Here is a 27,694-nt window from a genome sequence, read left to right as displayed (position 1 = left end):
GGATGGCGAGGCTGGGGTTGCAGAAACGGCCGGTGACAGAAAGCTGACACTCAGCACTCATGATAGCGAATGATCTTAGCATCACTTGGCATCTGCCACACCGCAACATCTGTCCAGATGCCTAATATTGCCTTCTGTTCTCTTGCAGGGCCGTCTGCGAGCGCCGTGACCTTGGAGGGCGATTCCTCAGAGGACCCGCCGGCCTCTGAGGGTCCATCGTCACATCTGAGCCATGCATCCACCAGCGCAGATACACACACCTCGGTGGGTCCCCGTCCCCCCTTAGTTGGGCTTGCACATGGTGAGTCACCACGCACATGTGAGCACGAGCAGACCCTAGTGGCAGGAGCAGCCGTGGAGAGTTCGCGTCGGTGGGAGCACTCTTCTCCAGGCTCTGCTCAGCCGGACCCAGATGCTGAACCCTGGGGGCCAGCCGTGAAAAGGAGAGTCGTTAAGGGGCACGAGCACATTGCTGAGGTGCTGGAGCAGGTGCCACGCGCACTCTCCACAATCGCGCAGGTGATGGAGGAGTCCAACTCCTGCATGAGGGGAATGGCGGCACAAGTACAGGAGGGTATCCGCGAGATAGTGTCATGGGTAGGTGCGGGAATGTCTGCGATGGAGGAAAGGCTGGCCTCCCTCGAGCGTTCCGCACAGCTCAACATTGAGCCCGTCCAGGCCCTGACAACGGCCGTTCGGATTCAAGGTGAGCAACATTCTGCCGCCTTAGACAGGCTGACAGATACACTACAGGTGGCCTTCCAAAGCCTTACACACGTCATCCAAACTGCCGTCCAGCATGGTGGAAGGAGTGATGTGGGCCTGGGCTACGAGAGGGATGATGGTGAACGGGGACATGGAAGTGAGGACGCCACTCAAAGCACTCCCACGTCTCACCCGTTGCCCCCTCTCAACCAGTACCCGCAATGCTGCCCCCTCTCCTGGTGGCCGAGTCTGCCCCTGCACAGGTGCAGGAGGAGCAGTCTTTGGAGGGGCCCTCACAGGCACCGAAACCCAGAGGGCGTCGGCCCAAAGCATCTACCCGGTCAGGGCATCAACAGGAGCAACCTGCCACTATCTCTGCTGGAGCCACAGGGGTAGCATCACGTAGGGGTTCCCGGAAGCGTAAGGCGAAGGTGTTGTGAGCACAAAGGGAATGCACGAGGGTGAATGACTATCTGTGACGTTTTAATTTATAATTGTTTAGTGCACATACCCAATAAACCCCATAGTTCTCACCACTACTGCCACGTCTTGTCCATTCTTGACCGGCCTGTGCAATAGGTCCCTTTCGTGGGGCTCAGTATGCAGATGAACGCCTGGTCCCGCCCATTGGGTCACACTACGGTGGGTGCAGGAGTAATTGCACCACTGTTCCATGCAGGGGGCAGGGGAGGGGGCTGGTATGGCCGCCCCTCTGTCCACGTGGGGAGGTCTGGACGCTTCGGGCAGTCTGCTATCAGGAGAACCGTTGACATATCAGTGCCTCCCTGGCCTGACGAGCAGCCAGGTGAGCTGGTGTTCGCCCCATGGGTCGTTCCTCCTCCTCCTCCTCCTCATCCTCATCGTCGTCAATATGGGTGGTGGATGTGGGCAGGGCCTCTTCCAGCGGCACCCCCCTCTGTTGCGCCATGTTGTGCAGGGCACAACAGACAACCACAATGCGTCCCACTCTGCGTGGCGCATATTGGAGCGCTCCCCCAGAACGATCAAGGCACCTGGTAGCAATGTGGCTGTCAGTATATCGACGCTGTGGCTCGGTGGTGGGGCTCCTCAGAGGTGTCATAAACCACGTGTGCAGGGGATATCCCTTGTCACCGAGGAGCCAGCCGTTGCCGGTGTTGGGAGCGTGGAAGAGGGGCGGCACGGTGGACTCCCTGAGGATGAAGGAATCGTGGCAGCTGCCAGGGTATCTGGCGCACACGTGTAGGAATCTCTGGCGGTGGTCACACATGAGCTGGGCGTTCATGGAGTGATACCCCTTGCGGTTGATGAACAGTCCTGGCTCGTGTGGAGGTGTCCGTATTGCTATGTGGGTGCAGTCGATTACACCCTGCACCCGTGGGAAGACAGTCACAGCATGGAATCCAACCGCCCTCTCCATCTGGCTGCGGTCATCCATGGCGAAGTTGATGTAGTGCATGGCCCTGTGAAACAAGCCGTCGGTAACCTGCCTTATGCACTTGTGTGCAGACGACTGACAGACCCCGGTGATGTCCCCCGTGGCACCCTGGAAGGATCCGGAGGCAAAGAAGTTGAGGGCGGTGGTGACTTTGACGGCGACAGGTAAGAAGATGCTGCTTGGTCCATCCGGGAGCAGCTCGTCATTAAGGAGGCTGCAGATGTCGGCGACTACCTGGCGACTGACTCTGAGCCTCCGTATGCACTGCTGCTCAGAGAGGTCCAGGAAGCTGAGCCTCGGTCTGTAGACCCTGTGGCGAGGGTAGTGCCTCCTGCGACGCATCTCTCTCTGCGGTTGCCCTCCCTCCTGCTGTGCAGGTGGGTGTGCCACAGCACCGTGTTGTGGAGCTCCACGTGGCAGGGGCGGGCGGCGTGGCCGGCGAGGCTGGTGATGCTGTTCGTCCTCCGAAGAAGTCATGACTGCGACTACGGCGGCCCCCATCTGGGAGGCGTAGGTCTGAGGGGGCCCGCAAGGTAGGTAGATGTGTCCCCACACCGGGGTTGCGGTTCCAGGTCGGTGAGTTTTCTTGTTAGGGGGAGGGTGGTGGGGGCCAACCTCTGTCCAATGTGACGGAGTGGCTGCCTGTGGTGGTGAGGGGTCTCCCCCACCTGTCCAATGCACCTTTGCAGCTGCCACAGGCTGCTGGCTGCAACACCTCCGTTTGGACTGGGAGTGTTTTCCCCAGTGTGGGAAACAGTCTCTGTTCACCGTAAAATCCCACCCCTCCTTATAAAACAGCTCAATCAGGTCTGTAAACGACCTGAACGAGCAGAATAAATAGGTTCAAGTGGCATCCCGCTGGCTTTAATTGCCTGCGGGATTCCCACCAGCGGGGGCTGCGTGCGCACGCCAGCGCGTCAGTGGGGATCCCGGAAGTGTGCGGATTCGCGGCGGGCTCCGGTCCCGCTACCGGATTTCCAGATTTTCGGGGCCCCCCCGCTGGCGGGTGCTAAAATAGAACCCCAACATTTAATAGTTTCTCACCATTTAAGCAATGTTCTGTTTTTCTATTCTTCCGACAAAAGTGAATAACCTCACATTTCCCCACATTATATTCCATCTGCCACCTTCTCGCCCACTCACTTAACCTGTCTATATCCCTTTGCAGATTTTCTGTGTCCTCCTCACAGCTTACTTTCCCACCGATGAACATTTTAACTTTTTCTTTATATTTTTCTATTCCTCCCAGAGAGCTCCTTCCCTTTCCTCTCTGGGGGATTTGTGAAGGTTATTGTTCCTCTTTATATCAGTTTTAAATCATTTGTTAAACCGTTTAGGGTCTGGTCTGAGCTGATTAGTTTTCGGTTTGTGTTTACTGAGTCCAGCTTGCTGTATTCTGACTCCAGATTGTAAAATTGCAATCTTGTTTTTCTGAGCTGCTACTGCAGGCCTGAAAGGGTTAATCTTCAACCAAAGTGAGTCACGAAACTGAAACTAACTTTGTCACTCCTTGCACCGAGTGTTTATGAGAATTTCACTTCCTGCTCTGGTTCCTCTCTCTCTCTCTCTCTCTCTGTGTTGTGTGAAAACTCTTTCAGGTGCTGCAGGAATGGAGCCCGGAGCTTTCGAGGATGAATTAACCTGTGCTGTGTGTCTCCAGGTGTACCAGGACCCGGTGATATTACCCTGTGTGCACAGTTTCTGTTTGAAATGTATTGAGGGAGTTTGGGCCCAGACAGCAGGCCCAGAAGGGTTTGAGTGCCCTCAGTGTCGCCGGAAATTCAACCCCAGGCCCAGTCTGGAGAGAAACTTCACGCTGTGTAATATCGTGGAGAAATACAATCGCTCACAGCCTCCTGCTGATTCAGGCCGTGTCATGTGTGAGTACTGTGATGAGACTCCAACCCCAGCTGTGAAGACGTGTCTGAAATGTGAAGCTTCCTTTTGCTCCCGTCATTTAAAACCACATTTACGGAAAGAGGCCTACAAAGATCACACCCTAATCGAGCCTACGGCTGACCTTACAGAGAGACAGTGCCTTGACCATAAGAAGGTCTTTGAATACTACTGTAAAGATGATGCAGAGTGTGTGTGTGTTTCCTGTATAATAATAGGGAAACATAAATCCCACACACTGCTGAGCCTCGATCAGGCACGAGCTGCAATTAAGGTGAGTGACACAATTCCTGATATTAAATACAGTGATGGAGGGTTTTCCTGTTAATAACGAACATTAATTCGAACTGATTACAGACAGTGCTGATTTAGCCCAGTGTTTTCTTGCTGCCCTGGGTTTACGGCTATTTGTTTCATATCAGTCAGATTTGCTCCCTCCCCCTTCTCTTGGTCTGTCTGAGAGAACAGGGTGGGCACTGGGAGGGGTGTGAGAGTGACCCAGGGTGACTGCCCCTCACCCACACTCAGCCCCTCCTGGTGAGGGCATTGTGGAGCTCAGTAATTCACAGTGTGGGCACCTGTGAGAACTGGCACTCCATGGCATAGGGCTGTAGAGCAGAGCATGTTGGAGCCCTGTGTAACGCTGGGGTATTCTGCCATCTGACCATCAGGGAGAGGACCATCACCGGTGGGGGGAGTGAGGGACACCCACGGGGGGTGACTCAGGGGCTGGGGGGAGAAACTTTCTCACAACAAGAGGGAATTGGTGTTTGAGAAATGCTGGTGTGACTGAGTCTGTCTCCCTTTCCCCTCGGCTGATTCCTGGAAATGGAGGAGCTGAGTCCGTGTGAAAATGCAGCACACGGTGTGTCAGTGTGAAAAGAAGCCGGTGTGTGTGGTCACTCAGTTTATACAGGGCAGGGAGCGCCTCTTTACTGAGAGCCACAGAAGGGAATATTTCTGCTCAGGGCCCAGACACTGAGAATCCCCCAAACCACTTTCTATCCACACCCAGTGGGGTCACTCCTGGAACGGAATCATTTCCCCTTTAAATCCCAGTTTGAATCCCTTTTGAAAACTTTCCAATTGCCTTTACAGGAAGAATTGGAGAGAGAAATCGAGAGGCTTCGGGGAATCCAGCAGAATTGTTCCAGCAAACAGCGAGACTTGGAGAGATCAGAAGCTGAAATAAAGGTAGGGAAAAATGGGACTGGATTTACTCTGGAATCTGCAGCCAATTCAGGACAAACTCTGGGAAATTCCTCCCCAGCTCCCTTTTAAAGGGTGGGAGTGACTCCAAACCCCCCACATGTTCATGGAGTCTGTTCCAGAGATCGAGGACTCTGGTGTCTAACCTAACTCTGTGCCTATGGATTTTATACACAGACCCTCTGGTCCTACCATCCCGATCCATCTCAATACCTCACCCAACCAGTGAGTCAATAATCCCTCGATCATTTTGAAAACCTCAATCATGTCCCACTCGGCCTTTCTCTAAATGACCCTCCCTCTTGGAGACGATCCTCAGAATTAAATCCATCAGACTACGTGTCATTCTGGCCACCGTCCTCTCCAGAGTCTCGATCTCCTTCACCAGGTGTGGGCACCAAAACTGGACCCATCACTCCAGGTGTGGATGGACCAGGTGGCAGTGCCATACACAGTCCAAATACAGTGCTCTTTCTTTTAAACTCAAGGCTCAAGGCAACACTCGTTAAACTCTGTTTTCTCTCCCAGTAGACACCCCCCACTGATTGTCTATCTTTAATGGGTGATCGAGTAGTGATCGAAACAAACTGTCCCGTCCCTGGAAAGTGCCGTGTGCTCAGGGTAAGAGCTGTGTGGAAGGGCCGTTTGTAATGAGAGTTGGTTTGGCTTTCAGACACGAATCAATGAGCTGAAAGGAAAGCAATCGAAGAGCTACTCTGACTGGAGGAGACAGCTGGAAGAAGATGAAGAATACGCACTGAAACTGATCGATGAGGAGGGGCTCCGAGCTCTCTCACAGATTAGAAGCTGTTCTGAAGCATTAAACAAGAGGATGGAACAGATGACATTAATAGATGGAGAATACCAGAGTCTGGAACAGAGGGACCCTCTCTCCTTTATTCAGGTACATCTTCAATATAAACAGGGTCATGTCTGGGGAATGGGGAGTGTTGGTGCTGCCCCCTCAGCCCTGCCCCAGGAGTGTTGGTGTTGCCCCCTCAGCCCTGCCCCAGGAGTGTTGGTGCTGCCCCCTCAGCCCTGCCCCAGGAGTGTTGGTGCTGCCCCCTCAGCCCTGCCCCAGGAGTGTTGGTGCTGCCCCCTCAGCCCTGCCCCAGGAGTGTTGGTGCTGCCCCAGGATGGAGTGCAGTGAAATGTTGGATTATTCCCCATTCCTGTGACTGGCCCCACCTACTGTTATACACTGAACTCTTTACTCTCAATCCCAAATTCACGGTTTGGTTTCATTGGGTTTTGATTTGTTTGTTGCATAAACAATCGAATAGTGATAATGGGGCAGTTCAATTATCCGAATATAGACTGGGAAAAAACAGAGTAAAGGGCAAAGAGGGGGAGGAATTCCCCAAATGTGTTCAGGAGAACTTTCTTCAATATGTTTCCAGCCCAACGAGGAAGGAAGCAGTGCTGGATCTAGTTCTGGGGAATGAAGTGGGGCAAGTGGAGCATGTTTCAGTGGGGGAGCATTTGGGAAACAGTGATCACAATATCATTAGGTTTAGAAAAGTAATGGAGAAGGACAAGAAACAATCAAATGTAAAAATACACAACTGGAGGAGGGCTAATTTCTGTGAGTTGAAAAGGGATCTGGCCCAGGTGGGTTGGAAACAAAGATTGGCAGGTAAAGCAGTAAATGAGCAATGGGAGGCCTTCAAAGAGGAGATAGTTCGGCTACAGACTAGAGACATTCCTGTGAGGGGGAAAGGAAGGGCATCCAGAGCTAGAGCTCCCTGGATGATTGAAGAAATAGAGATTAAAATGAAACATAAAAAGGAGGCTTATGATAAATGTCAGGTTCATAATAGACAGTAATCACAGTAGAGAATCAAACAGAATACAGAGAGTGCAGAGGAGAACTGAAAAAGGAAATGAAAGGGGCAAAGATAATGTATGAGAAAAGATTAGCGGGTGACATAAAGTCTTTTAGAGACTTACAAAGTGTAAAAGGGTGGCTAAAGGAAAGGTGGGGCCGATGAAGGACCATAAAACTCCACAGGAAAAGTGATCCAACCGTGGCTATCTGGAGAAGTTAAGGATGGTATTAGATTAGAAGAGACTTACAATGTTACCAAAAAGAGCAGTAAGCCTGAGGATTTGGAGGGTTTTAGAAATCAACAAGGGATGACCAAGAAATTGATGCAGAGGGAGAAAATTGAATATGAGAGTAAACTAGCAAGAAATATAAAAACAGATTGTAAGAGCTTCTACAGGTGTGTAACAAGGAAGAGATCAGTTAAAGTAAACATAGGTCACTTCGAGGCAGAGACAGGAGAAATTATAATGGGGATTAAGGAAATGGCAGAGACGTTAAACTAATATTTTGTATCTGTCCTCACGGTTGAAGAGACAAAAACATACCAGAAATAGTGGGGAACCAAGGGTCTAATGAGAGTGAGGAACTTAAAGTAATTATGATTGGTAAAGAAAAAGCACTGGAGAAATTAATGGGACTAAAAGCTGACGAATCCCCTGGACCTGATGGCCTACATCATAGAGTCATAGAGTTAGAGTCATAGAGTTATACAGCACGGATAGAGGCCCCTCGGCCCATCGTGTCCGCGCCGGCCATCAAGCCCAGTCTAATCTAATCCCATATCCCAGCATTTGGTCCATAGCCTTGTATGCTATGGCATTTCAAGTGCTCATCCAAATGCTTCTTGAATGTTGTGAGGGTTCCTGCCTCCACAACCCTTTCAGACAGTGAGTTCCAGACTCCAACCACCCTCTGGGTGAAAAAGTTCTTTCTCAAATCCCCTCTAAACCTCCCGCCTTTTACCTTGAATCTATGCCCCCTTGTTATAATACCCTCAACGAAGGGAAAAAGCTCCTTAGTATCCATCCTTTCTATGCCCCTCATAATTTTGTACACCTCAATCATGTCCCCCCTCAGCCTCCTCTGCTCCAAGGAAAACAAACCCAATCTTCCCAGTCTCTCTTCATAGCTGAAGCGCTCCAGCCCTGGTAACATCCTGGTGAATCTCCTCTGCACCCTCTCCAAAGCGATCACATCCTTCCTGTAGTGTGGCGACCAGAACTGCACACAGTGCTCCAGCTGTGGCCTAACCAGTGTTTTATACAGCTCCATCATAACCTCCTTGCTCTTATATTCTATGCCTCGGCTAATAAAGGCAAGTATCCCATATGCCTTCTTTACCACCTTATCTACCTGTTCCGCCGCCTTCAGGGATCTGTGAACTTGCACACCAAGATCCCTCTGACCCTCTGTCTTGCCTAGGGTCCTCCCATTCATTGTGTATTCCCTTGCCTTGTTAGTCCCTCCAAAGTGCATCACCTCGCACTTTTCCGGGTTAAATTCCATTTGCCACTGTTCCGCCCATCTGACCAACCCATCTATATCGTCCTGCAGACTGAGGCTATCCTCCTCGCTATTTACCACCCTACCAATTTTTGTATCATCAGCGAACTTACTGATCATACCTTTTACATTCATATCCAAGTCGTTAATGTAGACCACAAACAGCAAGGGCCCCAGCACAGATCCCTGTGGTACCCCACTGGCCACAGGCTTCCAGTCACAAAAACAACCTTCGACCATCACCCTCTGCCTTCTGCCACTAAGCCAGTTTTGTATCCAAAGTGCCAAGGCACCCTGGACTCCATGGGCTCGTACCTTCTTGACCAGTCTCCTGTGCGGGACTTTATCGAAGGCCTTACTGAAATCCATGTATACCACATCCACTGCGTTACCCTCATCCACACGCCTAGTCACCCCCTCATCGTAGGGTTTTGAAAGAGGTGACTGCTGAGGTAGTGGATGCATTGGTTTTGATCTTCCAGAATTCCCTAGATTCTAGAATGGTACCTGTTGATTGGAAGGTAGCAAATGTAACCCCGTATTCAAGATAGAAGAGAGAGAAAACAGGGACCTATAGGCCAGTTAGCCTGACATCAGTGGGAGAGAAAATCCTAGAATCTATTATTAAGGACGTAGTAACAGGGCACTTAGAAAATCGTAATATGATTAGGCAGAGTCAGCACGGTTTTTGAAAGGGAACTTGTGTTTGACAAATCTATTAGAGCTTTTAATGGGTGTAACTAGCAGGGTAGATATGGGGGAACTGGTAGATGTAGTATATTGGGATTTTCAAAAGGCATTTGATAAGGTGCCACAGAAGATTAGGGCTCATGTGATTGGGGGTAATATATTAGCATGGATTGAGGATTGCTTGACGGACAGAAAACAGAGAGTAGGAATAAACGGGTCATTTTCGGGCTGACAGGTTATAACTAGTGGGGTGCCGCAAGGATCAGTGCTTGGGCCTCAGCTGTTTACAGTCTATATCAATGATTAGATTAGTGGACCGAGTGTAATGTATCCAAGTTTGCTGACAATACAAAGATCGGTGGGAAAGTAAGCTGTGAGGAGGATGCAAAGAGGCTGCAAATGGATATAGACAGGTTAAGTGAATGGGCGAGACGGTGGCAGGTGGAGTATAATGTGGGGAAATGTGAAATTATCCACTTTGGCAGGAAGAATAGGAAAGCAGAATATTTTTTAAAAGGTGAGAGACTAATTATGTACAGTTTTGGTCTCCGTACCAAAGGAAGGTTACAGTTGTTCAACAAAGGTTCACCAGATTGATTCCTGGGGTCAGAGGGTTGTCTTATGAGGAGCGATTGAGTAGAATGAGTTTATAGTCAGTGGATTTTAGAAGAATGAGAGATGATCTCATTCAAACATATAAGATTCTGAGAGGCTCGACAGGGTAGATGCTGAGAGTCTAGAACTGGAGGGCATAGTCTCAAGATAAGGAGAAATTAGCCCATTTAGGACCAAGATGAGGTAAAATTTCTTCACTTAGAGTGTTGTGAATCTTTGGAATTCTCTACCCCTGAGGGCTGTGGATGCTCAGTCATTGAACATATTCAAGGATGAGATGGATAGATTTTTGGACTCTTGGGGAATCAAGGGATATGGGGATCGGGCGGGAAAGTGGAGTTGAGGTCGAAGATCAGCCATGATCTGATTGAATGGCGGAGCAGGTTCGAGGGGCCGAATGGCCGACTGGCCGACTCCTGTTCCTACTTCTTATGTTCTTAAAAAGGAAATCTTCTTGTGGAGGCAGAGGGAATGACTGAGGTACTAAATGAATACTTTGCATTGGTCTTCACTAAAGAAGAGGATGCTGCCAATCTTACAGTAAAGGACGAGGGGGTAGAGAAACTGGAGAGGATTAAAATAGATAAAGAGGAAGTACTAAAAGGGTTGACAGCACTCAAAGTGGAAAAGTCACCTGGTCCGGGTGGGATGCATCCTAGGTTGCTGAGGGAAGTAAGGGTGGAAATAGTGGAGGCTCTGGCCACAATATTCCAATCCTCCTTGGATATGGGAATGTTGCCAGAGGACTGGAGGATTGCAAATGTTACACCTCTGTTCAAAAAAGGGGAGAGGGATAAACCCGGCAACTACAGGCCAGTCAGCCTAACGTCGATGGTGGGGAAATTTCTAGAGACAATAATCCGAGACAAAATTAATTGTCACTTGGAAGAAAATGGGATAATAAACAACAGACAACACAGGTTTATTAAAGGCAAGTCGTGTCTGACTAACTTGATTGACTTCTTCGATGAAAACTTGTCAGCAAAATTGAAGCCCATGGGATTAAAGGGACAGTGGCAGCATGGACACGAAATATGCTCAGAGACAGAAAGCAGAGAGTAGTGGTGAACGGTTGTTTTTCAGACTGGAGGGAAGTTTACAGTGGTGTTCCCCAGGGCTCAGTATTAGGACCATTGCTCTTTTTGATATATATTAATGACCTGGACTTGGGTGCAGAGGGTATAATTTCAAAGTTTGCAGATGGCACAAAACTCGGAAATGTAGTAAACGATGTGAAGGATAGTAACAGACTTCAGGAGGACAGAGACAGACTGGTGAAATGGGCAGAAACATGGCAGATGCAATTTAATGCAAAGAAGTGTGAAGTGATGTATTTTGGTGGGAAGAATGAGGAGAGGCAAAATAAACTAAATGGTACAATTTTAAAGAGGGTGCAGGAACAGAGAGACCGGGGGGTGTACGTACACAAATCTTTGAAGGTGGCAGGACAAGGTGAGGAGGCTGTTAAAAAAGTACCCAGGATCCTTGGCTTTATAAATAGTGGCATAGATTACAAAAGCAAAGAAGTTATTCTAAACCTTTATAAATCACCGGTTAGGCCCCAGCTGGAGTATTGTGTCGAATTCTGGGCACCGCACTTTAGGAAGGATGTCCAGGCCTTTGAGAGGGTGCAGAGGAGATTTACTAGAATGGGACCAGGGATGAGGGACTTCAGTTATGTGGAGAGATTGGAGAAGCTGAGATTGTTCTCCTTCGAGCAGAGAAGGTTAACAGGAGATTTAATAGAGGTGTTCAAAATCATGAAGGGTTTTGACAGAGTAAATGAGGAGAAACTGTTTCCAGTGGCAGAAGGTTGGCCTTTATTTCTCGGGGGATGGAATATCAAAGCAGGGGAGTCATGCTACAACTGTACAGGGTGCTGGTGAGACCACACCTGGAGTACTGCGTACAGTTCTGGTGCCCTTATTTAAGGAAAGACATATTTGCATTGGAGGCAGTTCAGAGAAGGTTCACTAGTTTGATTCCAGGTATGGAAGGTTTGTCTTATGAGGAAAGATTGATCAGGTTGGGTTTATACTCATTGGAGTTTAGAAGAATGAGAGGAGATCTTATTGAAACATACAAGATTCTGAGGGGACTCGATAGGGTAGATGCTGAGAGGATGTTACCCCTCATGGGGGAATCTAAAACTAGGGGGCTTGGTCTCAGAATAAGGGGTCGCCCGTTTAAGACGGAAATGAGGAGGAATTTCTTCTCCCAGAGGGTCGTGAATCTTTGGAATTCTTTACCCCAAAAAGCTGTGGAGGCTGAGTCATTGAATACATTCAAGGCTGAGTTGGACAAATTTTGATCAGCAAGGGAGTCAAAGGATATGGGGAAAGGGCGGGAAAGTGGAGTTGAGGTAAAAATCAGATCAGCCATGATCTCATTAAATGGCGGAGCAGGTTCAAGGGGCCGAATGGCCGACTCCTGCTCCTATCTCTTATGGTCTTATAAAGTTCTGTATTTAAGATGATCGGAAAAGAATCAGGTGAGAAGAGGAGAATTCTTTTTACACAGCGAGTTGTTATGATCTGGAATGTGCTGCCTGAAAGGGCGGTGGAAGCAGATTCAATAATAACTTTCAAAAGGGAATTGGATAAATACTTGGAGGGGTAAAATTTACAGGGCTATGGGGAAAGAGCGGGGGAGTCAGGCTAATTTGATAGCTCTACCAAAGAGCCGGCACTGACATGACGGGCTGAATGGCCTCCTTCTGTCCTGTATCATACTATGATTCTATGATTTAAAAATAATGAGAGATCTGATGAGGGTTGTGCAGTTGATGTTGTGTATATGGACTTTCAGAAGACATATGATAAATCATAGAATCATCGATTCGTAGAAAGGTTTCAGCACGGAAGGAGGCCATTCAGCCCATCGAGTCCGTGCCAGCTCGATGCAAGAGCAATCCAGCTCGTCCCACTCCCCCACCCTTTCCCTGTAGCCCTGCAAATTTTTTCCTTTCAAGTACTTATCCAGTTCCCTTTTGAAGGCCATGATTGAATCTGCCTCCACCATCCCCTCGGGCAGTGCATTCCAGATCCTAACCACTTGCTGCGTAAAAAGGTTTTTCCTCATGTCACCTTTGGTTCTTTTGCCAATCACCTTAAATCTATGTCCTCTGGTTCTTGACCCTTCCGCCAATGGGAACAGTTTCTCTCTATTTACTCTGTCTAGACCCTTTATGATTTTGAATACCTCTATCAAATCCCCTCGCAACCATCTCTGTTCCAAGGGGAACAACCCCAGCTTCTCCAGTCTATCCACGTAACTAAAGCCCCTCATCCCTGGAATCATTCTAGTAAATCTCTTCTGCACCCTCTCTAAGGCCTTCACATCTTTCCTAAAGTGTGGTGCCCAGAACTGGACACAATACTCCAGTTGTGGTCGAACCAGTGTTTCATAAAGGGTCATCATGACTTCCATACTTTTGTGCTCTGTGCCTCTATTTGTAAAGCCCAGGATCCCGTATGCTTTTTTCAAACCACTTTCTCAACCTGCCCTGCCACCTTCAATGATTTGTGCACATAAACCCCCAGATCTCTCTTCCTGTAACCCTTTAGAGTTGTGCCCTCCAGTTTATATTGCCTCTCCTCGTTCTTCCTACCAAAATGCATCACTTTGCATTTTTCTGCAGCCCACATAAAAGACTTATTAGCAAAATTAATGCCCATGGGATTAAAGGGACAGTGGCAGCGTGGATACAAAATTGGCTCAGGGACAGAAAGCAGAGAGTAGTGGTGAACGGTTGTTTTTCAGATTGGAGGGAAGTTTACAGTGGTGTTCCCCAGGGGTCAGTATTAGGACCACTGCTCTTTTTGATATATATTAATGATCTGGACTTGGGTATATGGAACATAATTTCAATGTTTGTGGCTGACACAAAGCTTGGAAATGTAGTAAACAGTGAGGAGGATAGTAACAGACTTCAGGAGGACATGGACAGACTGGTGAAATGGGCGGACACATGGCAGATGCAATTTAACACAGAGAAGTGTGAAGTGATGCATTTTGGAAGGAAAAATGAGGAGAGGCAATATAAACGAAATGGTCCAATTTTAAAGGGGGTGCAGGAACAGAGAGATCTGGGGGATCATCTACAGAAATCTTTGAAGGTGATCAGGACAATTTGATCAAGCTGTTAAAAAAGAATACGGGATCCTGGGCTTTATAAACAGGCTTGGAGTACAAAAGCAAGGAAGTTATTCTAAACCTTTATAAATCACATGGTTAGGTCCCAGCTGGAGTATTGTGTCCAATTCTGGGCACCGCACTTTAGGAAGGATGTGAAGGCCTTAGAGAGGGTGCAGAGGAGATTTACTGGAATGGGACCAGGGATGAGGGACTTCAGTTATGTGGAGAGACTGGAGAAACTGGGATTGTTCTCCTTAGAGCAGAGAAGGTTAAGGGGAGATTTAATCGAGGTGTTCAAATCATGAAGGGTTTCGATACAGTAAATAAGGAGAAACTGTTACCACTGGCAGGAGGGTCGGTAACCAGAGGACACAGATTTAAGGTAATTGGTAGAAGCACCAGAGGCAGCATGAGGAGAATTGTTTTTACAGAATGAGTTGTTATGATCTGGAATGCGCTGCCTGAAAGGGCGGTGGAAGCAGATTCAATAATAACTTTCAAAAGGGAATTGGATAAATACTTGAAGGGGAAAAATTTGCAGGCCTATGGGGAAAGAGCAGGGGGAGTGGGACTAATTGGACAGCTCTTTCAAAGAGCCGGCACAGGCACAATGGGCCGAATGGCCTCCTCCTGTGCTGTAAGATTCTATGATTCTATTGACTGATTTGATCTCCTCTTTTTATTCACAGAACTCGAAGCAGCTCCTTTCCAGGTAAGTTCCTCTCAGTCATACAGTACCTGCTGCTGATAGGGAACCTTCACCTGTATCTGGGAGAAGAGTGAAAGTAGAATCACCGCTTGGAAACCTCCCCAGATCAGGGGCTTTCAAATGGGGCGAATATTGAGTGATGTTTAACTATGGTTTGAGGGGTTCTTGGCTCAGGCAGCCTGTGGGAAATGGGAGTGAGATGGGCTGTTCCATCGGTGTGTCGAGCTTCTCAGGAACCTGTTAGACAGGAATTGAGAGTGAGAGAAACCTGCAGTGACCTGTATCGAACCGAGGCTTCCTAAAGGCTCCATGTGTGTCAGTGACAGCTTTATTCCATTGGGTCAGTAAGTGCTGTGTGATTGGCTTGTTCTATCAACCAGCCCATGGAGAAATGAGGAGAGGGGCAGGTCCCAGTGTCAGAGTGACAGTAAAATGTCTTGTGATTGGCTCATTCTATCCACTAACAGAGAAATGAGTGTGTGCTGAAATGTCCCAGTAATGTCAGTGTGACTGGACACTCTGTGAGGGAATCCCACCGATCCCAGGTCCCTGGGAGGCTGTTCCTTCTCCTCTCCTCACTTCACATGATCGTAGTGAGTGTGTTCCTGCAGAGAGGGGGAAGCACAGACTGGAGACCCTCGGGATAATAATAATTATTAATAATGGAAAGATAAGGGCTCCAGTGCAGAGAAACTGGACTGAACACAGACGGCTTTGAAAATCACAAACTGAGCTGAAGTGACAGCAAACCAGGATCCCACTGCTCGTGTGGAGATCAGTGTGAATGCAGGGAGACTGCAAATCCCGGGATTCTGCCATTCTCAGGATGGGTTGCTGCGGGGTGTCAGTACGAGCATTAGAAGGGGTGCAGGTTGTTGCACTGATCACTCGTTCCCCTTTGGGTTTCTGATCTGAAATGTCCCCACTGATAAAAACATTCTCTCCTCTTTCATTACAGAGTGACTGAGACTCAGAGAGTCACAGACCCAGATGTTCCAGCGCTCACCCTGAACCTGTCCAAAATATCTCAACTTATCCAGAAGAGGCTGAATGGATCGGAAAAGTACCACTCAGACATATTGGGAATGATAAGGAAAAACGTGCAGCTTTTCTCCAATTCTGGGCACCACACTTTAGGAGAGATGTCAAGGTTAAGAATTTCAAGAGGTGAGGAGGCACTTAGATTAAAGCCCTCAGGTTAGAGATGATTGCCGTTGGCTGGGCTTGTCTGAGACATGAAGAAACTGTTATTGAATCATTAAAATAAGATTTCCAAGGCGATTACGATCAATATACTGATTGGACTGAAAGAGGAGGAAGGCGGTGTGTACTGAGGACATCTGAATGGAGAAGTGGGGAAGTTATGTTAAACTTGTATCAAACCTTGGTTAGACCACACTTGGAGCACTGTGCACAGTTCTGGTCTCCATATACCTTGGTTAGACCACACTTGGAGCACTGTGCACAGTTCTGGTCTCCATATACCTTGGTTAGACCACACTTGGAGCACTGTGCACAGTTCTGGTCTCCATATACCTTGGTTAGACCACACTTGGAGCACTGTGTACAGTTCCGGTCTCCATATACCTTGGTTAGACCACACTTGGAGCACTGTGCACAGTTCTGGTCTCCATATACCTTGGTTAGACCACACTTGGAGTACTGTGTACAGTTCTGGTCTCCATATACCTTGGTTAGACCTCACTTGGAGCACTGTGCACAGTTCTGGTCTCCATATACCTTGGTTAGACCACACTTGGAGCACTGTGCACAGTTCTGGTCACCACATCACAGAAAAGATGTAATTGCACTGGAGAGAGTACAGAGGAGATTTACAAGGATGTTGCCAGGACTGGAGAATTTTCGCTCAAGGGAAAGATTGGACAGGCTGGGGTTGTTCTCTTTGGAACAGAAGAGGCTGAGGTGTACAAAATTATGAGAAGGCTTGATAGAGTGGATAGGAAGGACCTGTTTCCCTGAGCAGAGAGGTCAATAACCAGGGGACACAGATTAAACTGATTGGTAGAAGGATTAGACAGGAGCTGAGGAAAACAATTTCACCCAATGGCGATGGGGGTATGGAACTCACTGCCTGAGAGGGTGGTAGAGGCAGAAACCCTCAACTCATTTAAAAAGTACCAGGATGTGCACCTGAAGTGTCGTAACTACAAGTCTACGGGCCAAGTGCTGGAAAGTGGGATTAGGCTGGGTGGCTCATTTTCGGTCGGCGTGGACACGATGGGCCGAATGGCCTCCTTCTGTGCCATAACTTTTCTATGATTCTATACTGTGCACTGTTCTGGTCTCCATATACCTTGGATAGACCACACTTGGAGTACGGTGCACAGTTCTGGTCTCCATATTATAAGAAGGATCCAGAGGCACTGGATAATGTGCAAAAAAGATTCACAACGATGATGACAGAACTGCGAGATTATACCTATCAAGAAAGGTTGAACAGGCTGGGGCTCTTTTCTCTCGAAAAGAGAAGGCTGAGGGGTGACCTGATAGAGGTCTTTCAGATTATGAAGGGGTTTGATAGGGTAGACGTAAGGAAGATGTTTACACTTGTGGGGAGACCAAAACTAGGGGTCATAAATATGTGGTTAATTCTTTGTATTAACCACACCCCCCAATTTGGTGTCGTCTGCAAATTTTGAAATTGTGCTTCCAATTCCCGAATACAAATCATGAATGTAAATTGTGAACAAGTGGTCCCAGCACCGATCCCTGGGGAACACCACTTCCCACCTTTTGCCAGTCTGAGTAACTACCCTTAATCCCTACTCTCTGTTTTCTGTTTTGTTGCCAACTTGCTCTCCATTATCTGCTCATTTATCCTGAGTGCAGAGAAGGTTAAGGGCAGATTTAATAGAGGAGTTCAAAATTTTGAGTGATTTTCACAGAGTGGAGAGGGAGAAACTGTTTCCAATGGCAGGAGGGTCTGTAACCAGAGGACACAGATTTAAGGTAAACAGCAAAAGAACCAGAGGGGAGATTTGGAGAATTTCTTTCACAGCGAGTTGTTCTGATCTGGAATACGCTGCCTGAAAGGGCGGTGGAAGCAGATTCAACAATAACTTTCAAAAGGGAATCAGATAAATACTTGAAAAGGAAAAATTTGCAGGGCTATGTGGAAAGAGCGGGGAAGTGGGACGAAGTGGATAGCTCTTTCAAAGAGCCAGCACAGGCACGATGGGCTGAATGGCCTCCTTCTGTGCTGTAAGATTCTATGATTCTATAGGGGACTGCCAGTGTAGAATCATCGAAAGGTTACAGCACGGAAGGAGGCCATTCGGCCCATCGAGTTCACGCCGGCTCTATGCAAAAGCAATCCTGCTAGTCCCGTTCCCCCGCCCTTTCCCTGTATCACTGCAGATTTTTTCCTTTCAAGTAGTTATTCAGTTCCCTTTTGAAGACCATGATTGAATCTGCCTCCACCACCTCCTCGGGCCGTGCATTCCAGATCCTAACCACTCGCTGTGTAAAAAGGTTTTTCCTCATATCACCTTTGGTTCTTTTGCCAATCACCTTAAATCTATGTCCTCTCATTCTTGACCCTTCCGCCAATGGGAACAGTTTCTCTCTATTTACTCTGTCTAGACCCTTCATGATTTTGAATATTTCTATCAAATCTCCTCGCAACCATCTCTGTTCCAAGGAGAACAACCCCAGCTTCTCTGGCCTATCCACGTAACTAAAGTCCCTCATCCCTGTTCCTGTACCCCTTTTAGAGTTGTGCCCATTAGTTGATATTGCCTCTCCTCATTCTTCCTACTAAAATGTATCACTTTGCATTTTTCTGCGTTAAATTTCATGCCACGTGTCCGCCCAGGCCACCTGCCTGTCTATACCTCTTGAAGTCTATCACTATCCTCCTCACTGTTTACTACCCTTCCAAGTTTTGTGTCATCTGCAAATTTTGAAATTGTCCCCTCTACACCCAAGTCATGAATATATATCAAGGAAAGTATCTCCAAGCACTGGCACCTAATAGACCACATCATCGTCCGAGCGAGGGACCGCAAAGATGTCCGCATCACCCGCGCCATGCCTGGAGCCGACGACTGCTGGACTGACGACCGACTAATCCACTCTACCATCTCCATCAACCTGGCCCCAAACCGGCAGCGGCAGAAAAAACTCTGCCGCAGGAGACTTAATGTCGCTGGACTCAAAGACCCTGAGAAGAAAGACCAACTCAGCCGTCGCCTGACAACCAATCTGGCGACGACCAATGATCCAGAGTCGCAGAGTGCCCACAGCGTCTGGTCCGCCCTAAAAGCCACCATAGTCAGCACCTGCGAGGAGACGCTCGGTCTCTCGACCAGGAAACACCAAGACTGGTTCGACGAGAACTATCAGGAGATCCAGGATCTCTTAGACCGTAAATGCAAGGCGTTCCTGAATTGGCAGCTCCACCAAAACTCGAGCTAGAGGAAACAAGCCTCCAGGCAACTGAAGGCCGAGGTGCAACAAAGAACCCGTGACCTAAAGAACAGATGGTGGGTGGAAAGAGCGCAGGAGACTCAGCAACTCGCCGACAACCACGACGTGCGCGGCTTCTTCAGCGCAATTAAAGCCATCCACGGTCCGAGTACCCAGGGACCTACCCCACTGAGAGCCAAACATGGAGAGGCGCTCATCAAAGACAGAGAGGCAGTCAACGCCCGCTGGAGAGAGCACTTCGAGGACCTCCTCAACCAAGACCCAGTCCTCGACACCATCCCGCAACACGCTACCCACCACCATCTCAGCACAACCCCAGCCCGCCGTGAGGTCAAAAAAGCCATTCGACAACTGAAAAACAACAAGGCCCCGGTGCAGATGGAATCCCCGCTGAAGTACGAAAACACGGCGGAGAGGCACTCTTGACACGAATCCACGACCTTATCACCCTTGTCTGGAAGGAAGACAGCATGCTGGGAGATCTCAGAGACGCCGTAATTGTGACCATCTTCAAGAAAGGAGATAGGTCCGACTGCGGAAATTACAGAGGGATTTCCCTAAGGTCCACCACGGGAAAGGTCATCGCGAGAATCCTCCTCAACCGCCTCCTTCCAGTGGCCGAAGAGCTCCTCCCTGAGTCTCAATGCGGCTTCCGCCTGTCAAGAGGCACAATGGACATGATCTTTAGCACGCGACAAATCCAGGAAAAGTGCAGGGAGCAGCATCAACTTCTGTACATGGCCTTCTTCGATCTCGCAAAGGCCTTCGACTCTGTCAACCGTGAGGAATTGTGGAGCATCCTCCTCAAATTCAGCTGCCCCCAGAAATTCGTCACCATTCTCCACCTGCTCCACGATGACATGCGAGCCGTGATCCTCACCAACGGATCCACCACAGACCCAATACGAGTGCAAACTGGGGTCAAGCAGGGCTGTGTCATCGCACCAACGCTCTTCTCCATCTTCCTCGCTGCAACACTCCACCCCATCACCATGAAGCTCCCCGCCGGAGTGGAGCTAACCTACAGGACAAGTGGGAAACTATTCAACCTTCGACACCTCCAGGCCAGAACCAAGACCACCCCAACTTCTGTCATCGAGCTGCAGTACGCAGATGATGCCAGCGTGTGCGCACACTCAGAGGCCGAGCTACAAACCATCGTCGACACATTCACCGAGGTGTATGAGAGAATGGGCCTCAGGCTAAACATCCGGAAAACAAAGGTCCTCTCCCAGCCCGCTCCCGCCACACAACACTGCCCCCCGACCATCAAGATCCACGGTGAGCCTCTGGACAGTGTGGATCATTTCCCATACCTCGGGAGCCTCCTCTCGGTGCGAGCAGACATCGACGATGAAATTCAACATCGACTCCAAAGCGCCAGTGTAGCTTTCGGACGCCTGAGGAACAGAGTGTTCGAAGACCGAGACCTCAAATCCAGCACCAAGCTCATGGTCTACAGAGCAGCCGTGGTCTCCGCCCTCCTGTACACATCAGAAACATGGACAATGTACAGCAGACACCTCAAATCACTGGAGAGATATCACCAACGTTGCTTCCGCAAAATCCTGCAAATCCACTGGCGGGATAGACGCACCAACGTGAGCGTTCTCTCCCAGGCTAATATCCCCAGTATCGAGGCACTGGTCACGCTCAACCAGCTGCGATGGGCGGGCCACATTGTCCGCATGCCCGACACAAGATTCCCAAAACAAGTGCTCTACTCCGAGCTCCGCAATGGCAGGCGATCTCTAGGAGGGCAGAGGAAACGCGAGACGGACACTCTCAAAGCCTCCCTAAAAAAATGCAACATCCCCACCGACACGAGGGAATCGCTTGCCCTAAATCGCCCAAACTGGAGAAGAAGCATCCACGAAGGCGCCAATTACCTCGAGCGTCACCGAGTGGAGCACGCGGAGGCCAAGCGTAAGCAGCAAAAAGAGCGCACAGAATCCAGAGCGTCTCACCCACCCACCTTATCAAACACTACCTGCCCCACCTGTGGCAGAGTCTGCGGCTCCAGGATTGGACGATTCAGCCACCGCAGAACCCACCCTCCCGGAGTGGAAGCAAGTCATCCTCGACCCTGAGGGACTGCCAAAGAAGAAGATTTATCAAGAAAAGTAGTGGTCCCAGCACCAACCCCTGGGGAACACCACTGCACACCACCCTCCAGTCTGAAAAACAGCCGTTCACCTCTACTCTCTGTTTCCTGTCACTTAGCCAATTCTGTATCCATGTTTCCACTGCCCCCTTTATTCCATGGGCCGCAATCTTGATGATAAACCTACCGTGCGGCACTTTATCAAATGCCTTTTGGAAGTCCATGTACATCACATCAACTGCATTACCCTCATCTACCCTCTCTGTTACCTCATCAAAAAGCTCTATCAGGTCAGTTAAACACGATTTGCCTTTGAAAAATCCGTGCTGGGTTTCCCTATTCAATCCACACTTGACCAAGTGACTGTTAATTCTGTCCCGGATTATCGGTTCTAAAAGTTGCCCCACCACTGAGGTTAAACTGACTGGCCTATAGTTGCTGGGTTTATCCTTACACCCTCTTTTGAACAAGGGTGTAACATTTGTGATTCTCCAGTCCTCTGGCACCGCCCCCCATATCTACGGATGTTTGGAAAGTTATGGCCAGTTAGCAGGTCGGGTTAGTTGTGTTCAGACAGCTGGGAATATCCCCGAACTTTAATCTCAGGTCCCTGTGTGTGTGGATCAGGAGCCTGAGATTAATCCTCAGTCGCCAGTGACACCTGCTTTAAACATTCCTCACTGCAATGGGCCAAAGCTTCACCCGCCATGGGTCAGGTAGGGGAGGGGTTACACACTGTCAATCAGAGTGTCTCTTAAAGGGACACTGTCCCTCACAGGGCTGTCAGTATCTGTGCTCCGGGGAGGGGGCAGAATCAGCTCAACAGGGGTAGCCCCAGTCCCAGGGATTGTCATCGAGCAGTCGACAGGGATCGGGGGGAGAGCGGGAATATTCCAAGGTGTGTTTATATCACAGGGGATCACAATGTTAATAATTTCTATTTAACCCTTTATGTTTCTATTTAACCCTTTCTGTTCCTAGTTAACCCTTTCTTTCTTGGTGACGTTTCTTCAGTCAGGGTTCAGTGCGAGGGATTCGAGGGTCGAGTTCCTGCACCTGTTCCCTCCTCGCAGCTCGGAATTGGTCCAAGTCTCAGACCCAGGGCGAGAGGGAGTGTTGGTGAATTCAGAGTGAACAGGGAGCAACAGTTTAATGTACAGAAGGGACATCAGATTCATCTCAATTGACAACAGAATCCTCACTACTGTGTGGAAATTAATGGAGACTTTAATCAGAGCTGTGAGCAGGATGGAACAGTAACAGGAGGGGGAGAGCCCAGGGCACACTCCTGTATTCAGGATGGGACAGTAACAGGAGGGAGAGAGCCCAGGGCTCACTACTGTATTCAGGATGGGACAGTAACAGGAGGGAGAGAGCCCAGGGCACACTCCTGTATTCAGGATGGGACAGTAACAGGAGGGAGAGAGCTCAGGGCACACTCCTGTATTCAGGATGGAACAGTAACAGGAGGGAGAGTGCCCAGGGCACACTCCTGTATTCAGGATGGAACAGTAACAGGAGGGAGAGAGCCCAGGGCACACTCCTGTATTCAGGATGGGACAGTAACAGGAGGGAGAGAGCTCAGGGCACACTCCTGTATTCAGGATGGAACAGTAACAGGAGGGAGAGTGCCCAGGGCACACTCCTGTATTCAGGATGGAACAGTAACAGGAGGGAGAGAGTCCAGGGCACACTCCTGTATTCAGGATGGGACAGTAACAGGAGGGAGAGAGCCCAGGGCTCACTACTGTATTCAGGATGGGACAGTAACAGGAGGGAGAGAGCCCAGGGCACACTCCTGTATTCAGGATGGGACAGTAACAGGAGGGAGAGAGCTCAGGGCACACTCCTGTATTCAGGATGGAACAGTAACAGGAGGGAGAGAGCCCAGGGCACACTCCTGTATTCAGGATGGAACAGTAACAGGAGGGAGAGGGCCCAGGACACACTCCTGTATTCAGGATGGGACAGTAACAGGAGGGAGAGAGCCCAGGGCACACTCCTGTATTCAGGATGGAACAGTAACAGGAGGGAGAGAGCCCAGGGCACACTCCTGTATTCAGGATGGGACAGTAACAGGAGGGAGAGAGCCCAGGGCACACTCCTGTATTCAGGATGGGACAGTAAAAGGAGGGAGAGAGCCCAGGGCACACTCCTGTATTCAGGATGGAACAGTAACAGGAGGGAGAGAGCTCAGGGCACACTCCTGTATTCAGGATGGAACAGTAACAGGAGGGAGTGAGCCCAGGGCACACTCCTGTATTCAGGATGGAACAGTAACAGGAGGGAGAGAGCCCAGGGCACACTCCTGTATTCAGGATGGGACAGTAACAGGAGGGAGAGAGCCCAGGGCACACTCCTGTATTCAGGATGGAACAGTAACAGGAGGGAGAGAGCCCAGGACACACTCCTGTATTCAGGATGGAACAGTAACAGGAGGGAGAGAGCCCAGGGCACACTCCTGTATTCAGGATGGGACAGTAACAGGAGGGAGAGAGCCCAGGACACACTCCTGTGAGCTGTGTGTTCCCAGTACAGCCAGTGCTGAGATTGTGGGGCTGTAACTGTGAGTCTGTGGGATGTGTTGTGTGCCGGTGAATCCCCTCCATTGTGTCTGGGAGAACGTGTGCACAGTGCCAGGGGCTTGTGTGATTAAACTGACTGCTACTGTGTGTCTCCACTGCAGTGTTTGCACTGAGTGTACAGCACTGGGACCCACACACTGCTATTTAACAGGGATTCTGATCAAAGGCCATTTATTTAACAGGGGATGAACACAGTCTAAGAGGTAATATGGGGCTGACAGTGTCTGGGAAATACTGACACTCCCACCCTGCAGCTGTCAATCATTGATGGGAGTGGAATAACCCTGTCTGACCAATCTCTTCTCTCCTCTCTAGGGCAAAGGTCAGCGATGAGCCTGGATCGAAAGACAGCAAACTGGAACTTGGTTCTGTCGGATGATCTGAGATCAGTAACACGGACTGAACAGAAACAGCCCTACCCACCTCACCCAGAGAGGTTTAAAGACTGGCCCCAAGTCCTCTGCTCCCAGAGTTTCTCCTCAGGATCCCATTCCTGGGATGTGGAGACTGATGGGAATCTCTGGGTAATAGGGATTGTGTGTGGGAGCGCAGAGAGAGAGGGGGGAGAGTCTGGTCTCGGGGTCAGCGGTAAATCCTGGTGTTTACGTTATTCTGGTTTGTTTGTTGATTCTCTCAGTGCCGCTCACAATTCCCACTTCACTCCCCTCCCACTGATCCCGTCTAAGAGCCGGATCCGAGTTCAGTTGGATTACGAGGCCGGGACTGTGTCATTTCACCGGGTCACTGACTCACTGACACATTTACACACATTTCAAACCACATTCACTGAACCCGTGTTTCCGGCATTTTGTTGTTGGGAAGAAACATCCCTAAAACTGTTAAATTAATCCTGATAGCGGAGACTTGGTGATGTCACTTCCTGTTCGGGACTGATGTCACTTCCAGGTCTGCCCTTCTGATGATGTCACTTCCAGGACTGCTCTTCTGATGATGTCAGTTCCAGGTCTGCTCCATATGATGATGTCACTTCCAGGTCTGCCCCTCTGATGATGTCACTTCCGGGAGCGTGTCTCTGATGATGTCACTTCCAGGAGTGCCCCTCTGATGATGTCACTCCCCGCTCTGTCCCTCTGATGATGTCACTCCTGGCTCCGCCCCCTCTGATGATGTCACTTCCGGGAGCACCTCTCTGCTGACGATATTTCCGGGTCCGCCCCTCTAATTATGTCACTTCCAGCATTGCCCCTCTTTGTCAGGATCCGGGGTCTTTGGGATTTTCTTTGTGAGGATCGGTCACTAAAGCTAAAAATAGCTGCTTTTGGTGAGTTTCCTTGTAATTCGGAGCGTTCCAATTAATTGTCTCCTTCAGTTGTAGAATTTTACCACTTTAGTTGCAGAATTGTCGTGGTATTAATCACAGGAGTGAATCAGAATAGTGGCAGGCACGACTGTATTAATCTCAGTAGTGAATGGTAGTGACAGGGCATGACTGTATTAATCTCAGGAGTGAATGGTAGTGACAGGGCATGACTGTATTAATCTCAGTAGTGAATGGTAGTGACAGGGCACGACTGTATGAATCACAGTTGTGAATGGTAGTGACAGGGCACGATCGTATGAATCTCAGTAGTGAATGGTAGTGACAGGGCACGACTGTATTAATCTCAGTAGTGAATGGTAGTGACAGGGCACGGTCCCTTTAAAGTGCTGCTGTGAAAATCTGAGTCTGGGGTTTGAAATTGTTCTTTGACGGTCGCTCCAAACAGTGATGGTGAATCGACAGCCCGAGTTACACTGACTTCAGTGGGAAAGAAAATGGTGCGGGTGTAAAATGGGCTGTCCATTCACTATCGCCCGTGTTGCACTAACACCAGAGACTAATTTCACCCCCGGGGTCTCCTGGGCATCGCTGAGAGCTTCTGGGACTGCCCAGGGGGGGTAACACATCTGTCCGAAACTAAGCAAATGTATTGATTCATTGGACCAGACTGGGAACTTTTAATCTGTGTTTTATGGGGTGGTGATTTTTAGTTTATTGGACAGTAAGGTTCCTCCAGGGCTCACAACCAACATGAAATGGGAATATTATGGGATGTTACTGAGGTGACTGAGTGTGTGAGACACAAACAGGAAAATTGCCCCACCAATTGGAGTCTACAATCAGCGTCCCAGGTGGTCATGGGTGATAATGGGACATTTTGTGATAACCAAAAACCAAAGGGTCAGGAAAATGATGTGTGAGTGACCGGTGAGAAACAAAGATCACCTGGGAACAACCCCCAAAGGGCATCAATCAGGAATCAATACACAATCCAGTGAAAGTCAGGAAAGGGGAGTTAACAATCGTTAATTGATAGCTTTCTCTTGGAGATGGTTGTGTCCTTGCTTTTCCTGAACAGTCAGAAGAATATTTTATAACCTGGGCTCTACCCGAGACATCGGGACCATGCAGGGGAAGATAAGCAAAGACCTCCAGACACCCCCCGATCTGTTGATCAGATAGCCTGAAAGCACAGGAATGGCTTGTATTTGATGTCACGTTCGGTGTGATTTTGGGAAACAGCTGTGTGTGTAAATGTGATATTTTGCACGTGAGGCAACCAGTCTGTGGAACGCATGATGGAGATGCCCTGAAGGACGGGTCTCAGACATGCTCAGTCACGTTGACAACACCACTACATGAAATGGTTAATGTGCTCAGGAGAGTAAGGACAGATACTGGATCACTACTGATTTACACTTGGTAATCAAGGCACTGACACATGCTCCATAGAGAAACCGACTAGTTAATGAAACAATCAGGACAGTGTTAAACACACTGGTCCCGATCAGAGGGATTGAAATTAAAGTAAAGACGGACATAGAATTTGGATTTCCAAAATTCAGGGTTGGGTTCCTTTGAGTTAACGATGAAATTGGGACAACTGAGGGCCGGGGAGAAATAATACTGAGCCAGAATTATCCACAAGATGGATAATGGTAAAAAGGAGAGCTGGAGGATCTTTGAAGTCCAAGATTTCATGATGATATGGTAGTATTTGGGGGGAGCCTAGTTTCTGTAGTTTTCTGTACAATGTATTATGATTTTCTTTGTCTGTATCATGATGTGTAATATTAACCAAATGAAACTTAGATTAGAAGAGCAAATGGCTGGAGATCGGTCTGTGATGCTCACAGGATGAGGACCTTAGATAAGGCCCCAGGATCACACAAAGGAGGGTGGGGGGAGATTGTAGAAGATTAAGACTGAGAAGTAATGAGGGAAACCACTTTCTTAGATTACTTCTGTAGTTTAAAACCCCTAATATTGATAGACTGACAGTGCATTCGAAACAACGTAATGCTGAAATTGAAAAGGGGACCTCTACCCCTGGGGATCATGAATGGAGGGAGGTCGTCTATAATGTGGGACAGCATCCTTGGGTGAAAATCATGTCTCTGCTTTTTGTTATTATACAACTTGTTATGATTGTAACACTTTTCTTTCTCATTTGTCGTATTTGAAAGAACTTTTTTGTAAATGTGACGCTGATTAAACTTCTTGTAACAATGTTTAAACTTATCTGTGGTGAGTGCAATTCAGATTCAATGAATGGGTTAAAGTGAGTTGTTCGATCTCACACTCAATTGAGGGGCGACTGAAGGATTTTGGACTTTCAACACCAGTTATTAATTACCTGCTAAAGGATTAAAAATATTATTTCAACAAAGGAACGGTTAAACTGACTGTTCAAGGCAGCATGCTGGGAAGGTTGGCCAAATTGGAAAAGTTTCATTCAGCAGATTGTCTCGAAGGTTAAAGGTAAGACAGATGCAAGGCCTTGAAAGTCTGTGAGAAGCTGTTGTAAACATCAGATGCTGTCATATCAACTTGTTCAAACCATGG

At 48.7% G+C, this 27,694-nt stretch overlaps 1 protein-coding gene and 1 pseudogene across 1 annotated transcript; one reads left to right on the top strand and one right to left on the bottom strand.

Annotated features, from left to right (window-relative positions):
- Window positions 1-27,694, bottom strand: part of LOC137309794 (E3 ubiquitin/ISG15 ligase TRIM25-like) — a 173,333-nt pseudogene that overhangs the window by 83,094 nt on the left and 62,545 nt on the right.
- On the top strand, window positions 3,649-27,366 carry LOC137309791 (E3 ubiquitin/ISG15 ligase TRIM25-like). The gene is made up of 6 exons (XM_067977822.1): window positions 3,649-4,292; window positions 5,117-5,212; window positions 5,901-6,131; window positions 14,690-14,712; window positions 15,668-15,876; window positions 24,163-27,366. Exons 1-6 carry the CDS (start codon window positions 3,732-3,734, stop codon window positions 24,693-24,695), a joined length of 1,653 nt encoding a protein of 550 aa, XP_067833923.1. The 5' UTR covers window positions 3,649-3,731; the 3' UTR covers window positions 24,696-27,366.

Source organism: Heptranchias perlo, unplaced genomic scaffold, assembly GCF_035084215.1.
Source record: "Heptranchias perlo isolate sHepPer1 unplaced genomic scaffold, sHepPer1.hap1 HAP1_SCAFFOLD_180, whole genome shotgun sequence".
Lineage (NCBI taxonomy): Eukaryota > Metazoa > Chordata > Chondrichthyes > Hexanchiformes > Hexanchidae > Heptranchias > Heptranchias perlo.
Note: the sequence above shows the minus strand (reverse complement) of the source record. Positions and strands in the feature narration are given on the sequence as shown.